This window comes from Leptonotus elevatus, chromosome 1, assembly GCF_054856555.1.
Source record: "Leptonotus elevatus isolate MCC_2025b chromosome 1, RoL_Lele_1.0, whole genome shotgun sequence".
Classification (NCBI taxonomy): Eukaryota; Metazoa; Chordata; class Actinopteri; order Syngnathiformes; family Syngnathidae; genus Leptonotus; species Leptonotus elevatus.
The window spans coordinates 54,910,274-54,928,271 of record NC_141239.1 but is presented as its reverse complement, the minus strand read 5'-3'; the positions used below and the strand labels follow the sequence as shown (position 1 = coordinate 54,928,271).

The window sequence follows — 17,998 nt, the reverse complement described above, 5'->3', positions numbered from 1 at the left end:
TCGACTCTAACAGGATACATATGTATCACGATACTTATCATATTGTGACCCCAAAGTAAAGCATCAACAGGGATCAATTGTGGGCCCAGTCCTATGGTATATGCTCCTTGGCGATGTCATCAGGAGGCACAACTCGGTTGATGTACATCACAGTGTCTTCTGACACCAGTCCAATGGATGCGCTTTGTACTTTGGCTATCAAATCCTTGACAGCAGAAACTTTCTCCAGCTTTATAAGGACAAACTGACTTTTAGTCATCGGTCCTGAGGCTCAAAGACAAAAATGTCTAAATTACAAGTGTAATTCTTAAAACTAGAGATGTTTGATACCACTATTTTTCAGACCAATACCTGTACAAAACCTCAACACTCAGTAGTCACCAATACCAAATTCTGATACCACTAGTAGAGTGGTTCTTAACCGCGATACTCGAGTACCCCTATCCAGCCTGTGTTCCATGTCTCCCACAAGCAACACAGGTGTTTCAAACGATCAGCTTCGTTGGCTGGGGAGACATGGAAAACAGGCTGGATAAGGGTACTTGAGGACCGGAGCTGAGAACCAGTGCACTAGTACATATCCATGCATCCATCTATCCATCCATTTTCTTACCCGCCTATTCCTCACCAGGGTTGCATGGGTGCTGGAGCCTATTCCAGCTGGCTTCGGGCTGATGAACTGGTTGCCAGCCAATGCAGGGCACACATAGACGAACAACCATCCACACTCACAGTCACACCTAGGGACAATTTAGACACTTCAATTAACCTACCATGCAAGTTTTTTGGAATGTGGGAGGAAACCGGAGAACATGGAGAAAACCTATGCATACACGGGGAGAACATGCAAACTCCACCCAGGAAGGCTGAAGCCCAGACTCAATCTCACGTCATCTGTACTGGCTACAAGCTTTCAACAAAAATTTACTAAAATGTCAAAATAATGACCAGGATATATAGACAGCATCAGTAGACAACAATTTATACAGTTTATCAGCAAAAAAAAGTTGATTGATCGTAAAGGGCCACAAGAGGACTACCCAATGTCACAAGGCCAGCTACCTTAAAATAAGGCTGGTATCAGCACCGATACTGCTAACTGGTATCAATAGGTCTTAAAACTTTCCCTACAGGTGAAAAAAAAAACTTTTAGACTCTGAGGTCACTTTTATTCTGCATATTAAATATAGAGGAAAAACTCGGATTTCATCACTTAAAGAAAAATCAGCATACACTCTTTTCTTTCTACGAAAATAGCATAAGAATGTAAATTTATAAGCACAACTGTACATACATTAAAGCGCGGAAGCCCCCCAAACCCCACCTCCTGCAGGCTTCTCACGACCCCCACCGCACAGCAAAAATTGGAGAGTTAATATTGCAGAGTTAAATTTGTGGGAGTTAATTTTAAGTCACTGAGTGCAATTTTAATATTTTCATAGTTAAATTGTATCCTAAGTAGCTGTTATTTCACAGAGTTGATCACCTAGGGTTAGATCAACTCCCCAGAGTGTTGGATTAACATTGCCTTGCACCTGCATGTCTCCAGTTTGAGAGACAGGTCAGCGCCATTTTCCTCCTCGTCCTTTCCTTCTTGCTTATCACTGGAAAACACTGACAGACAAAAGAGTTTGGGCCCATGAAGTCATTTTCACTCACAGAAGAGACTACTCTCAATAGTAAATTCTCTCTTCAAAAGAGTTATTCTCAATTAGTTTGGTTTAAATTGAAAATTGTTGTTACATCGATCCGTTACTGACGGAAAACAACCTTTCGGCGAGTGGTTCCACATTTTTGGCAAGTACTTTATGATGCGAAGCCTAAAAAAAATACATGAACTTGTAGGACTACACAGTAACAAATTGACTGTAGAATTTACAAGAAATAACTGGCAAAAAAGTTGCTAATTCTTGTAAAATATCAGTACATTACTGTATTTTTACAAATATTTACTGTATATAAATTACAGTTACATACTTTATTTACTTTTACATCAATTCACTGTAATCTAGTTTACAACCGTTTCTTGTATTCTACGTATTTATCAGGAATTTACCGGCAAATAAAGTTGTCAGTAAATTCCTGTTAATACACGTATACAGTATGTCGTTGTAAAATCTTCTTCTTTTCCTTTCAGCTTCAATCTTCAGGGGTCGCCACAGCGAATCAGTTGCCTCCATTTAACCCTGTCCTCTAAATCCTCTGCTCTCACACGACTTACCTTTATGTCCTCTTTAACTACATCCATAAACCTCCTCCTTGGTCTTACTCTAGACCTCCTGCCTGGCATTTGGAAACTCCTTCTGCCAATTTACTCACTAACTCTCCTCTGGACATGTCCAAACCATCTCAGTCTGGCCTCGCTGACTTTATCTCCAAAGCCTCTAACATATGCTGTTCCTCTGATGTAAGCATTCCTGATTCTATCCATCCTGGTCACTCCCAAAGAGAACCTCTGCATCCTCATCTCTACCACCTCCAGCTCTGCCTCCTGTCTTTTCCTCAGTGGCACTGTCTCCAGACCAAACAATATTGCTGGCCTCACCACAGTTATATAAACCTTTCCTTTCATTTTAGCTGAAACTCTTCTATCACACATCCCACCTGACACTTTTCTGTCTGTTGACCCTAAATACTTAAACTCCTCAACCTTCTTGGTCTCTTCTCCCTGTAACCTCACTCTTCCACTTGGGCCCGACCCATTCACACACAGATACTCTGTCTTGCTACGGCTAACCTTCATTCCCCTCCTTTCTAAGGCAAACCTCCACGCCTCGAGCTTCTCCTCCACCTGTTCCCTGCTCTAACTACAGATCACAATGTCATCAGCAAACATAATAGTCCATGGAGATTCCTGTCTAACCTTGTCTGTCTTCCTGTCCATTACCATAGCGAACAAGAAGGGGCTCAGAGCTGATCCCTGATGTAATCCCACTTTCACTTTCAACTCCTACGTCACACCTACATCACACCTCACCACTGTTTTACGGTCCTCATACATGTCCTGCACCACTTGAACATACTTCTCTGCCACTCCAGACTTCCTCATACAAAACCACAGTTCCTCTCTGGGCACCCTGTCATAAGCTTTCTCCAGATCTACAAAGACACAATGCAGCTCCTTTTGTACTTCTCTACCAACATCCTCAAAGTAAATACTGCATCTGTGGAATTCTTTTTTGGCATGAAACCATACTGCTGCTCACAAATGTTCACCTCTGCCCTTAGTCTAGCTGCAACTACTCTTTCCCATATCTTCATTGTGTCGCTCATCAGCTTTATTCCTCTGTGTCTTGTTCTTAAAAAGGGGCACCAGCACACTTCTCCATTCCTCAGGCATCTTCTCACTATCTAAGATCCTGTTGAACAACCCAGTCAGAATTTCTACTGCTACCTCTCCTAGACACTTCGATACCTCCACAGGTATACCATCAGGACCCAGTTCTTTTCCAATCTTCATCCTTTTCAATGCCCTTCTCACTTCATCCTTACCAATCTTTGCTACATCCTGGTCCAGTCACCTCTTCTATTCTTCGTTCTCTCTCATTCATCAACTCGTCAAGTACTCTTTCCATCTTCTCATCACACTACTGGCATCTGTCAACACACTTCCATCCCTATCCTTTATTACCCTAACCTGCTACACGTCCTTTCCATCTCTGTCTCTTTGCCTTGCCAACCTGTATAGATCAGTCTTTCCCTCCTTACTCTCCAACCTAGCATACAAGTCATCGTAAGCCACTTGTTTGGCCTTTGTCACTTCTACTTTCACCTTACGCTGCATTTCCCTGTACTCCTGCCTACTTTTTTCAGTCGTCTGTGTCCCACTTCTTCTTAGCTAACCTCTTTCTCTGGATCCACTTCTGCACCTCCTCATTTCTTCTTATCTCCTTTCCTTCCAGATGACACACCAAGGACTGTCCTACCTGTCTCCCTGATCACATTTGCTGTAGTTGTCCAGTTATCTGGAAGCACCTTCTGACCATCCAAAGCCTCTCTCAACTCCTTCCTAATAGTCATACAGCACTCTTCCTTTTACAGCTTTCCACCATTGCATCCTCTGCTCTACCTTTGCCGCCTTTGCCTTCCTCACCACCAGAGTCATCCTACACACTACCATCCTATGCTGTCTGGCTACACTCTCACCTACCACTACTTTGCAGTCGCTAATTTCCTTCAGATTACACTGTCTACACAAAATGTAATCTACATGTGTACTCCTACCTCCACTCTAGTAGGTTACCCTATGTTCCTGCCTCTTCTTGAAGTAAGTATTCACGACAGCCATTTCCATTCTTTTTGCAAAGTCAACCACCATCTGTCCTTCTGCATTCCTCTCCTGGATACCAAACCTGCCCATTATCTCCTCATCACCTTTGTTTGCTGCACATGTCCATTGAAGTCTGCACAAATGACAACTCTCTCACTTCTTGGGATGCTCTGCATCATTTCATCAAGGTCCAACCAAACGTTTTCCTTCTCCTCCAGCTCACATCCTAACTGTGGCGCATACCCACTAACATTATTGATCATCTCACCTTCAATTCCTAGCTTCAGGCTCATCACTCTATCTGCTATCAGCTCCAAGTCCCCGTCCCGGCCCCTCAGCAGCTCCAAGTCCCCGTCCCGGCTCCTCGGCAGCTCCAAGTACCCGTCCCGGATCCTTGGCAGCTCCAAGTCCCTGTCCCGGATCCTCTGCAGCCCCTAACTCCCTCACTTGTGCTGCTGCCGTCCTCCCTGGACTTCTCGCCTGTGCCTCTGCCGCCGTCTCTGGACTTCTTGCCTGTGCCGTTGCCACAGTCCCTGGCTCTCTCGCCTGTGCCGTTGCCACAGTCCCTGGCTCTCTCGCCTGTGCCGCTGCCGCAGCCCCTGGCTCTCTCGCCTGTGCCGCTGCCGCAGCCCCTGGCTCTCTCGCCTGTGCCGCTGCCGCAGCCCCTGGCTCTCTCGCCTGTGCCGCTGCCGCAGCCCCTGGCTCTCTCGCCTGTACCGCTGCAACCCCTGGCCCTCTCGCCTGTGCCGCTGCAGCCCCTGGCCCTCTTGCCTATGCCGCTGCAGCCCCTGGCTCCCTCGTCTGTGCCACTGCCGCCATCACTGGACCTTTCGCCTGTGACGCTGCCGCAGTCCCAGGACCGTTCGCCTGTGCCGCAGCCCCTGGCTCTCTCACCTGTACCGCTGCCGCAGCCCCTGGCTCTCTCGCCTCTGCCGCTGCCGCAGTCCCTGGCTCCCTCGCCTCGTCTCCGCCGCTGCCGCAACCTCAGGTTTCTTGGTCTCTGCTGCTGCCGCAGTCCCAAGTCTCGACCGCTGCCGCATTCTCAAATTTCCCCGTCTCGACCGCTGCCGCATTCTCAAGTTTCTTCGTCCCTGCCGCTGCTGCAGCCCCCAGCCTCTTCGTCTCTGCCATTGCAGCTGTCTCACAGCCAGGATTTAAGCCCAGGCGGCGCAAGGACAGCGGCTGCCCTTGGATTCCTTTCAGGTGGCGCGAGCACAGCAGCCGCCCTCGGATGCTCGCGCTCTCGGATCCCCTTCAGGCGGCGCAAGCACAGCGGCCGTCCTTGGATCCCCCTCAGGCGACGCGAGCACAGTGTGTTTGACCAATCAGTGCCCTGACCCTATTGTGTTTCTCATTAGTGTTGGTGATTTAGTCTGTTGTCTTTGTTCAGTCGGTGTGGGATCATTGTCTATGTCAAGTGTTGATGTCGAAGTCATGTGTCGTTCTTGTATGGGAGTCTGTGTTTTTTCGTCGCATTATGCTAAACCTTTGTCTCAGTAAGTCATCCACGTTTTAGTATAGTCGTCACGTCTGTTTTCTTCGCCTTAACTGTCAAGTCTTCCTCGCCCTCATCACCAAGCCTTCCTTCAAGTCTTCCACAGTAAACCCTGTCATCCACGTCAGAGTTAGGTCATCTTTGTCTCAGTTCTGTCGACCAAGTCACCAACTAGTCGCCCTCCTCACCCTTAGGTTCTCCACGTTCCTGCAAAATTCTCCACGTTCCTGCAAAGTTCTCCACGTTCCTGCAAAGCTTCTCAAGTTTTGCCAAGCTTCCCACATTCTGCTAGCTACAGTCAAGCCAGCCCCCTCTCGCTCAGTACAGTTGTGGCGACCAGTCTCCACCCACCTAGACCAGTCATGGCGACCAGTCTCCACTCGCTCAGACCAGTCATGGCGACCAGTCTCCACTCGCCTAGTCCAGTCATGGCGACCAGTCTCCTCTCGCCCAGTCCAGTCAGGATGACCAGTCTTCTCTCGCCCAATCCAGTCAGGATGACCAGTCCACCCTCGTCACATCCAGTCTCGTCACGTCCTGCCCTTGTCCATTCACCCGACCCTTCCTGTTTCAATAAAGTTTCCCATCTAGTTTCAAGTTCCTGTCTCCCTGCTTTGTCTCCTCGCCTTTGGGTCCATCCTCTCCTATGCTCACCTTTCCAGCTGGCTTCAGGCAGTAGGTGGGGTACACTCTAAACTGGTTGCCAGCCAATCCAACCATCAACACTCACAATCACACTTAGGGACAATTCAGAGCGCTCAATTAACTGGCCATGCATGTCTTTGGAATGTGGGAGGAGACCGGTGCAATTGAGGAAAACACACATAGGCACGGGAAGAACATGCAAACTCCACCCAGGAAGTCTGAAGCCTGGACACGATCTCACGCCCTCAGCACTGGGAGGCGGACGTGCTAACCAGTCATTCACCATGCCACCCTCATTGTCAAACCAATCATTTTGTTTGTTGCCTCCATGTGCCGCAGTGTTTTTCAGTTCATATTAAGCTGCTGACGTTATTCCTGTAAATCTACATATTTCATTTGTTATTATTATTAGTTTGGTAGTTATTGTTAGTGCATGTTCTATAAGAGCTTGACATTGAGGAGTGTGTTTCATCACAGCTTATCCTGCTCTGTCACAGGTAAGCTCGAGTGTATCGCAGATCACTTTGGCCGAGGGTCTGCCACCCAGATAATTACATTACATTTATTTCTTATAGGAATATTTTAAATCCAAAATACATGTTTTTCAACCAGCATCACAGAACGGATTGTTTCCAACCTCAGAGGCTCTACTGAAAGACTCAGACTATATTTCTTCTATGAATATCCTTTCAAAGTCATTGTGAAGATCTTGCTACCTCACTCAAGTGGTCAGCCAATATTTATAATTATACGACTTTATAAAAATAAAATAAAAATAGATAGACTAGCAAAGAAACAGACAAACCACTTTACAATAATCTCATATGGCAAACTGTTTGTACATCAATTATTAATGAGCTTGTTAATATTTTAAGGCTGCATTAAGTCATTGGATTATCGAGACTGACCTCCTGCTATTGTTAGCCCACATTTAACTATAATTTGTCACTATTTTCTTAGTTGATTTGATGATTGAAACTTGTAAGAATAATTTTCCATCCATCTCTTTCTTTGACTACACTGTAACAAATTGACTGTAGCAATTACAAGAAATAACTGGCAAAAAAAGTTGCCAGATAATTCTAAATATTTACTGTATATAAATTGCAATTACTTACTGTATATACAGATGGATTTCAAAGGACTTTAAATTGCAGCTAGCGTGAAAATAGTGTCGTATATATATTAATAATAATTACCCTGGCCCACTCAAAGTACACAGTACACATCATAGCAGATATTCTGCAGTAATCTACTTCACGTATGCGTGTGTATGCACCATGTTTGAACTAAGAATGAGGTTGTCTGCACAAGCTATTGGCGAGCCTTGTTTGGCTACTTTGGAGCTTGATGTTGACTATGTTACAGACCCTGTGTGACGTGATGACAGTAAAGATCATACAGAGGTTAAATACTAGTTCTTGACATGTCATCAAATACAGTGCTCTCTCTCTCTCTCTCTCTCTCTCTCTCTCTCTGGTGACACAGAGAGAAAGAAAGCTCTGTCGCAGCATTATCCTGAAAAGCACTGAGGGGGAAGGGGGACCCTAGTGGATATATTGCCTATGGCGCAACAAACCAACAGAAAAGGAGGGGGGGGAGCTAGAATGGATTGTTTGAAAACATGGGGAATCATTAAGAATGCCAGCACAGTAAAGAAGAAAGAGGACCAGTATTATAATATTTGCTTGTGACAGAATTTAGTCAAACTATAATCCTCATTTGGATGTTATTGTTCTAGGGCATCAGTAAAGTGTTGCTGTCATCTATACACTGCAGTAAAGAATAAATAATATGGAAAAATAAAAATGAATATCGTTTATCAATTGTATTTATTGCAGTTCTCTGCCCCTTGACATTACCCTATGCCCGCCTAATGGTAAGTCCGCCCCTGGTAAAAGTTTACTTGAGGTTTTGTTTCTTCCTGTTTCGTGTACGGACAGCAACGTGATTGAAACTATTCTTATTCACACTAAAGTGCATTACCGCCTGAAGACGTGATTTGCATACTGTTCCTACACCAGCACACACAACAACCATTAGGTCAAATCCAAAAGCACTTTTTTTTGTGTGTAATTATACTTTTATTTGGGAACAATCACACACACAAAAAAATTTACATTTCAACGATTAGAACATGTCATCTTCCCGATTTTTTGGTTGAGTCCATTGGTTATCCTTCCCCTTTGGCTGAGGGAAAAGCAAATTTATTATTATATTATGGTTGGGAATATGAGCTACTGGTGTAATATGTCTTTACCGGTCAGAATAAACAACTGGAGAAGGCTGATCAAGTTGAGACAGTGAGAGATAGATAAAATCCTAGTCAAGTCTTCAACTATTTATATTTTCCTATGAATGTAATGTCACCAAGAAAGATTGTGAGGCATCATTAATAATTGAGACCAATGTGCAATCTCCTGTTTTGGATAAATACAGATTAGTGACTATCTAAAGGTCAAATTATATATTGTTTATGTAAGCTTTATATTACAGATGCTTAATACACACAATTATACATTTAGTAAATCAAATTATTTAGGAACATTACAAAAGGTTTGTTGTTTTTTTAAAGAAAAAAGATGGCTTCCACCTGACTTATTATGCTTCCAGTTATCCTTGGCGTCACATAGGATGGTGGTCCCTAAAACAGGTCATTAACTCTATATTTATGTATATAACTCTACTTTATATACACAATTAGAATTTTTGCTGTAATAAGAAAAAGGCAATGAAAAGTAGTGGCAAGAATAATCACAATACAAATCATCATTATCATTATTATTATTATTGTTGTTGTTTAAAAGTGGGGATAAATGACAATTCTTCCAAAATGGAAAGAGCAGTATACAAAGTCAAATTCTGCTACTACCTCATTAAGGTTTTAAAGGAATAGTTTCATCTTTAAGTTAAGAATAAATCCTCAACTGTTGCAACATTTCACTCCCGCTCTCCAAATAAATAAATAAATAAATACAATTGCTGTATGTCATCAGAACTACCAACTTTGGGATGTGCTTCATTTTTATTTACGTGACCCTGATTTCAATGCAAACAAGGGTTTCTTATTGGTCAACAAGTATTTTATGTATGCGAATACAACTTAACTAATATCCGACATTTGGTAACTCATGCATATTTTCCCTTCGGAACTTGTCATTAGAATCCCATTCATCTTACTTGAAGGAGAGGTGAGAAGCTGAAAAAGAGAGAAAGGAATGTGCGTCTGAAGCTTTTGCTTACAAAGGAACACCATTCAGCTGAGACATCCGCCTGAATAAGACGAGCTGAGACTTACAACTGAATCGATAAAAGGGTACGAGCACCCCAACATGCCAAGCTCAGCAAAAAATAAATGGGGGCTGGGGTGTGTGGGTGTGTGGGTGCGTGTGTGTGTGTGTGTGTGTGCGGTGACCCCTAGTCTGTCCCTCATCTTCTACTCCTTATTCATCCACCCCCACCCACAGCAGACCAAAACACCCCTTTTCTCAGTGTGTGGCTCTGTCCTGTGCTGCAGAGTACAGCACAGTCAGCTACTACAGGCACTGCAGTGTTATGCTATAGCACAAGCAGTCAGCTGGATAACTTCCACCAATGAAGGGAGGGAGGAGAAAATGGATGGGTGAAGAGTAGACGGGGGTGAGTTTGGGGGTTCTGAAAAGGAATTATCTGCAATCCTGCAGTACTTGGTTCTATAACAGCCAGTGCTGTCAGTGGCGATGGTTCTGGAATTCACTGAGTGGTAAAGAAATTAAAAGAGGAGACGTGCAACTGAGTTTTCGGACGTTATTAAAAACCTTCTGCTTGACTCATGAATGCACCAAACAAGTGATGCTGTGCTTCTTGATTTTCTCTTTCAACGTTTCCTTGGCCATAAATTGAGCTAATCGGGTGAAAGTGAGGTGCTGCCAGACCTGAAGTGCTGCAGCAGATGCTGCTGCACTGGCACCCTCCTCCATTTTCCCATCCTATCTTTTTTTTCTACTGTACTGGCAATCAAAACATAGACTGCACTACTTTCAAAGTCACCTCTGCTTTTATGTTGACGGGACCCTTCACCTTCCATCCAATTCCTTTTGTTTTAAAACTCTCATCACTATAGTTTTCCATCACTCGTATAGCTGTCATCTTATTTTCCGACTTGGTGCATTTTGTATAACAGGAGTTATAAGACAGAATTTGGCTGCCAGAATATAAGGTCACTCTTGAGCAAAGTCTGCATGCAGCTCATCAAGCTATGCGAACCTTGCATTGCAAGCTGAATTGTCGCAGTATTTGTGAGTTCACAAACTCCAGAGAATACATCTTGTACCAAGCCCGCTGATTTTTACCGATGCGTACACTTTTTGTACAGCCCAATCACAAAGCGGTATTGTGTTTGGGGGGTGGGATATGCAGCTGTGACGATAGGAAGCGCCGACGCCGGGGGAAATAAACAAACCTAACATGGACAAATAGATGCTACAATTCTGTTCTTGCAGAATTACTCACCGTTTCCTTGTTGAATGTTGAACAGCGAAATGCGCTTCGTGCATTTTTAGCTGGTAAAGATGTTCGTGCTTTTTTTTTTTGTACGACAAGAACGAAGATGAGATTTCCATCCGTTGGGTCATTGGTCAAAACAAAATTTAGGTATACGTGCACAAGATGTCATGCACAAGAAGACATCGTCCAATAAACTCAAAATATTGTACACAATACAAATCACTGTGGAGCAGTCTCAGATTGAGAGAACTCCCTTGAGTCAATCAATCTGGCTATTGACATGTTAAAGCCATGCTAACTACCAGCTGAATTTGCATTGGCTCCACAGGAATTTCTAACATGATTTACAGTAAGCCAATTAAGGGGGAAAGATGGGATACTAAAAACAATATAGAATGCAACTGCAAAGTAACTTGGGAAAATGGTGGCCAAGTAGTTAAGATCGTCACCAGCTACTGTGGGCAGTCTGGTTCAAGATCAGATCATCCACCCTCAACATCCCCAGAAATGTAGCTGTGGTGTCCTTGAGCAAGACAGCAATACCCCGGGTCCCTATAAGCACCGAGTGTGTGTTGTGTGTGTGTGTGTGTGTGTGTGTGTGTGTGTGTGTGTGTGTGTGTGTGTGTGTGTGTGTGTGTGTGTGTGTGTGTGCGCGCGCGCGTTTTAATTAAACAGAGAGAAAAAGAAACCCTTGAGCCATGAACATTGACAAATATATTTGTTAAGAAAAAAAGACGAAATTTGGACATCAGAGGTTGCAGCCCAACACCAGCGATACATTATGTGTATGTTAACTTGCAAGTTGTCTTTTGTATTTATATTTTTGTATTTGTACATCATATGTTTGTATTTGTACATTTGTTGTATTAAAAAAAACATTGAAATACTCTTGTTTAAAAGTGATTTTTTTTTATCGCTCTTACCTTTGCTGAATTAGTAAAAGTTAGCAACTAATAGAAATTAGACCAATAAGACTAATAGACCATTTTGGATGATCTCCAGAGATGCTAAGTTGAGAAAGTGGAGTGGAGGAAGCTCCAGAAAGTCAAACGTTCAATATTGGGCAAGTTATGGGTAGTGCCTGCCTTCCACGACCAAGTGCAATGCAGTACTTTGTAAAATGGATCTCTTTGCTACCCAGCAGTTACGTATAAAATGCTTTAAATGTAATTGTTGTCTGTTAACCTTAAAACACACTAATACTGTACTGTATTTGTCAGGAGTAAAATGAATCCACAGAATCATTGTAATTGGAAATATTTACTTTATTTTTAATTAGGGGTGTCAAAATTAGTGCGTTATTTTTTTATTTTTTTTAGTGCGTTAATTTTGAGTTAATTTAAATTTCCTTTAACGCCACTCATCTTTTAAACGCAAATTCCTGTCACAACGCAGCAGACACGTCCACGTCAAAATTTAGCTGTAATAAATGTAATAATAATGCAAGCTTTATTTTACAATTTTAAAAATGTGCACAATTTCACAAGTTACTTCATGTAATTTAGATAGCTCTTACAGTTTTTTACAATTGGTTAAGCACGAAATACAAAACAGGGCTCGGATTTTTAAAATACTACACCCAATTAGAACTACCATCCACACGAGATGCAGAACATCTCACATCCTGTGCAAAATTAATCACTCTTACCAAAACTCTAAATACATATATATAAAGCATTTTATGTTACCATATGACATACACAAGTGTGATAAGGATGAACTCTGAACCAGTTACACACTGCGATGTTTAACTCACTGTAAGCAAAGTACACAAATAAAGGACAAATACACAACATGGTAAATGACTCAAACACAAGATCAATGCTACACAATATTCAAAATTGGATTAATTTGTCTTCATATAAACAAAATCAGTCAAGTTAAACAATCACAACAAAAATCCAAAATAGGTGAGGATCCTTATCAGGCTTCTCCAGAGCTTACTGATGAGTTGATCATTTGAATCACCTGTGTTGGAGGAGGGAGCCATCTAGAACATGCAAGACTGCGGCTCTCAAGGACCAGGGTTGTCCTACCTCTGGCCTAGTAGGATCTGACTAGCAAATTTCATCAACAATATCCTCGTTAGATTTTTTTTTTTTTTAACCCAACCCATTGTCTTGTTGGAAGGCCTCCCTCAGCATCAATCCATGCAGGTTGATGACATTATCAAATAGTGGTGCACGACAAAGTTGCATTTGACAAATTTGGTCCTCTTCTTCTTTGAGGACGTTCTCCTATTATAGTTCTTCCTCGACCTTTATTTCCTGCTCTCACTCTCATTTTTCTTCCTCTGACTTCTTCCATTTTGGTTGAAAGCAGGTGAAATTATCTGCTGCATTTTTCCAAATTGAATTATTGAGTCAAATACTCATTTGAATATTTTAATGAAAAACTAAAAACCCTCAATCAATAAATCAATCAATAAATCAATCAATAAATCAATCAATAAATCAATCAATAAATCAATCCGTTTTTTATTTGTATGTCACCTTTCATACTTTAAAAGCAACACAAGGTGCTTCAAGATCAAAAACAAAAAGATTAATAGCCCTTTTAGCTTTGGAGATGTTATGGTGTGTTCAAGTTCCATTGAGTCAGAATTTCCAAGTTACAACAACGCAAGTCTAGAATTGTGTGCTCTCAGCATAGGGTGACCAGATGATGGTGAGTGTATCACTGCACTATCAATGTGTGGCATCAGTGCAAGTTTCAAAAGGATGGATTTTGTATTCTACAGATATTCTTTTTTTTCCCTTCTTTTTTTGTATGAAAAATTATCTGTAGGCCCACTATACTTCTACTGATGATGCAGAAACGTGAAAGCTGGCAGTATATAAAGGCTGATTTCAAGGACAAATGTTGGGCTTTTACATCAGTGCAGTGTGGGTGCAGAACTTATGGTGAATTGTCAAATGCAGAGATGTCAACGATGATTAGAGACAGGCATTAATTTGGTCAATAAAATACTACAAATTAAAAAGCAGAAAAGCACAATCTTGACTGTTGTGTTATTGACTCCATCACGCCACATAGACCCAAAAGCACTGACTGAACGTAAAGTGAAGATGCATTTAACATTACTCAGAAAATATGAAACTGCATCCAGGGAAACATGGTTCACACACACGCACACACACACACAACACACATATATATATATATATATATATATATATATATATATATATATATATATATATATATATATATATATATATATATATATATATATATATATATATATATATATATATATATGTTGTTGTTTTATATGTGTGTTTATGAATGTATGTATAGCCTTGTGCGCCCTTTCTGTTAAACTTTGAACTGTTCAACTTTTTTCCCCCAAGTGCAAATATTTGTACGGGACTGGCTGCCATAATTTCTTTTGTCTGTGCTGGTTTGTGTTGACTTTTCCCGCAGCAATGCGCAACGGCATGCAATAGCTATACTGGAGTGCCCAACGTATGCAGAGGAACGTGCGTGCCAAGAAAGAAACATCAGAGAAAAGCCCAAGCCTGTTCGGCCACTCACCCGGGCGTATTTAGATGAATAGGGGTCTTCAAACAGCGCCCACATCATGGGCTGCCACACCTCCCACCACGTCGCCCTGCGGCCGTCCTCCTGCATGCACAGCCGCTTCAGGTCACCGTCAGCTCCGCCGGTGAGAGCCGGGTCGTCCTCGGGCACGTCTGGCTCGGGGGTCTCGAAGCTGTCCAGGGCTTCCTCGGCATCGCGGTGCTGCCGATAATTCATCCAGCAGCATGCCTCCACGTCCGTCTCATCGATAGCCCAGAAGGCGAGTTCTTCCTCGAAGAGCGGCCCGCAAACGTCGTTAGGACAATGAAGTTTCCCGGTGCGGTAGTAGTTTAGTATATAGGCAAAAGTAGCCGGGTGTCGGTCAAAGAAGAACTCGTCTGACTTTGGGTCGTAGTCGAAGTTGCTGTAGGCGTCGGGCTCCGTCAGCCAGGACAAGCGCGTGCCCGGCAGCGTCTTCAGGGTGCTCCGGTAGGTCTCATGTCGGATCCCGCCGCAGTTGATCACGATCTTCTCGCTATCTGACGCCGAGCAAGTCATGGCTGCGATCGGGCATGCTTCGGTCGGTGCGCCCGAGTGTTGGTGTTGGGGTGCTGATTCTGCTAGTACCCTGTCCCATTCACTGCCGATCCCTGCTGTGTATTTAGTCTCTGCAAAGGCATCCTTGCAAGGTGTCACCGAGAAGAGGAGGAGAGAGAGGTAGCGAAGGAGGAGTCTGCGGCGGCGCCTCTGCTAGAGAGACTAGCCTATAAGGAAGCTAATTTTATGAATCAAATTGCGGAAGGTTATAAGTGACTGGTTAAATTCAAATTATTTGACCCAATGAATTAAGGTCAATTGCAGCCCAAGATGATGATTATGCGATTATATATGCTATTTTTCACCTGCAGCAACTGATTAAATTTGAATTGAACTGGAATTCAGCATGGAATGTTTTGGGATTTTCTAAAACGGTACTGAGAGCTAAACACAATTACAAGATAGATAGATAGATAGATAGATAGATAGATAGATAGATAGATAGATAGATAGATGGATGGATGGATGGATGGATGGAGGGAGGGAGGGAGGGAGGGAGGGAGGGAGGGAGGGAGGGAGGGAGGGATGGATGGATGATGGATGGATGATGGATGGATGGGTGGGTGGGTGGATGGATGGATGGATGGATGGATAGATAGATAGATAGATAGATAGATGGATCGATGGATCGATCACACTGTAAAAAAAATCACAATTAACAGTAGTATTTTACAGTAATACGTTATTTAGTTTCCCTGTAATATCCCAATGAATACTTGTATAAACTACAGCATTCTTGGATTTTGCAGCATTTAACTATTATTTATTTTACTGCAGTCACCCCCCCCCCACACACACACACACATCACATTGAACAGCCCCACAGTTTTAAAAAAAAAAAACAACAACAAAAAACAAAGAGAGAGAGAGAGAAAAAAACAAGGATTTCACAGTATTTAACAGTATTAGGTACTACAGTGTAATATTTGTATTCAAATCAAATATTCCCTGGTGAGCCATCAATTAATTTTAAGGTGAAGAAAACAATACTTAGTGGTAAAACTGTTGCGATAAAAGCTTTTGAAAAAAACCTTAATTAGAAAAACTACATCATAGATTTTGCTCACTTCCTCAGCTTGGAATGACTGCAACTTGGCACAAGGGTCGGCATGGCTCAATAGTAGAGTGGTTGTCTACCTATCGGGTGGTTGTGGGTTTGATTCTCAGACCTTGTGATCATGTTAAGTGTCCTTGACAACCACTGGTGTATGAATGTGTCTGTGTGTATGGGTGAATGGGCCTTGATTGACATTACAATACAGCCACAAAGCGTCAGTGCAGCTTGCTGTGTTAATGCAACCTAGCAATATACCATGGATGCCACATTGACCTCTGAGTGGAGAGTTTAGGAGATTTTACACAGAGAGAGGCTGAACCGTAGATGCATGTCACCTTATAGAGCTGCAGAATGGACGGTAGAGGAGGTACTGCCACACAGCGCACCCAGTCAACACACAAGGACAAAAGTCATGATTTCTATTAAACATTCATTGCAAAAATGAAGTAAAGCAAAAATAAATACAATGTTGGGTAGGCAGTAGAAAAAAATATTTGTTTTCACATTTTGAAAGTTGTAGGTTCTGCAAACCCTAATTGAGTATTTAAAAAGGCATAACTTTCTTTGTCACAGGTTTCTTTCATCCTTGTCTGTCATTAAAGTTTAATGAGTGTTTATTAATATTACAGCAATAAACCTTTTTCCCTTGTATTGCTGTTGGGACTGTTAAAATGTTACTTTGATTGCATGCATGGATGTTGAAGTATTTATGAAAGCAGTTTGCCCTTGGAAATTATTGATTGATTGATTCCCATATCCTTTGATGAATTTAAATTTAAAATCCAAAGAAACTATGGTCAACTAGTGTCAACAGGCTGTGTTAAACATTTAAGGATGCACTGCACCTGTGTCTGTTGTTTTACTTCTATTCTCCCACTGAGTGCATTGGTGAGGTGCAACCAGTGACGTACAGTAATAGGAGAAGTTTTCTACACGTGAGGCTGGAGAGAGAGAAGGCTGCGGACACTGACAATAAAGTAACACATAAACTTTATTCAACAACAAAACAAACAACAACAGATGGATGAAAAAAAACACATTCTAAAATTGTTAGCAAAACTCGGGAATAAACACTCAAAATGGTGAAAAAAATGAACAGAAAATCACGAGTCCAAAGTTACAAACTAGGAGCAAGGCCAAAGTACAACAGAAGATGATATAAACATTTGGAGCGAGTAAAAAGGAAATAACTTGGAGGAAATAGAAGGGGAGGAGAGTAATATTGTTCTGACGAGGAGTGCCCGTTGCATAAATGCTGAGTGTGATGAGTAATGTTAAACAGCTGTGTGAGGAGCTCAGCACGCCTGATCACAGCTGAGGCCAAAACAGGAAACAGAATAACAACAATTTCGAAATAAGAAAAACAACAAATGACTCACAACAAAGTTATTGTTTCAGTTTATCCCTAATGTGTATCTTGTAGTCCAGGCTTTGCTAGGTAGCCCGCTCAATTTATTACACCGCTAACAACAAATAAGAAAAACAAACAAATACATTTGCATAGAGCTGCATTCTGAGCTATTATTTGTATTTGACTGTAAGCGTCCTGATTTAAAGCTGTCCACATTATGTTGGCAGTTGTCACAATAATTATAGATTATAAAGAAACTTTTAGCAGATTATAAACAAACTAAATAGTAATAAAGACATTTATTACATGTAAGTAATGCAAGGTACTGCAAAAACTATAATGTAATGGCTATACCTGGTCATAAAACAAATTATCTAAAAAGGCATATTAAAACATTTGGCACACTGTTTCAGTAGACATTTATAATAAACCCAGCACGCTCCGGGCATCCTGACGCATGGCAGATTTTTCATGAATTGGAGTAATATGGCCAAGCCAGCAGTTCAACAAGCTTATTTAAAAGCTACACTTTTACCCCTTGTTATCTGCCATTCAAAATACTATACAGTAAATCAG

At 42.0% G+C, this 17,998-nt stretch overlaps 1 protein-coding gene and 1 pseudogene across 2 annotated transcripts in view; both read right to left on the bottom strand.

The window, feature by feature from the left end:
* Positions 1–15,143, bottom strand: part of LOC147184683 (voltage-gated potassium channel KCNC1-like) — a 72,894-nt gene extending 57,751 nt beyond the window's left edge. The window contains exon 1 of one of the 2 annotated variants that reach the window (XM_086070372.1): positions 14,433–15,143. In XM_086070372.1, the coding sequence (XP_085926498.1) occupies positions 14,433–14,975 (543 nt within the window). In that variant the 5' untranslated portion in view covers positions 14,976–15,143. The remainder of the gene's footprint in view (positions 1–14,432) is intronic. The other variant, XM_086070373.1, reaches the window with a different exon arrangement.
* Positions 92–4,120, bottom strand: LOC147184684 (uncharacterized; annotated as a pseudogene).
* Positions 15,144–17,998: the final 2,855 nt, after the last annotated feature.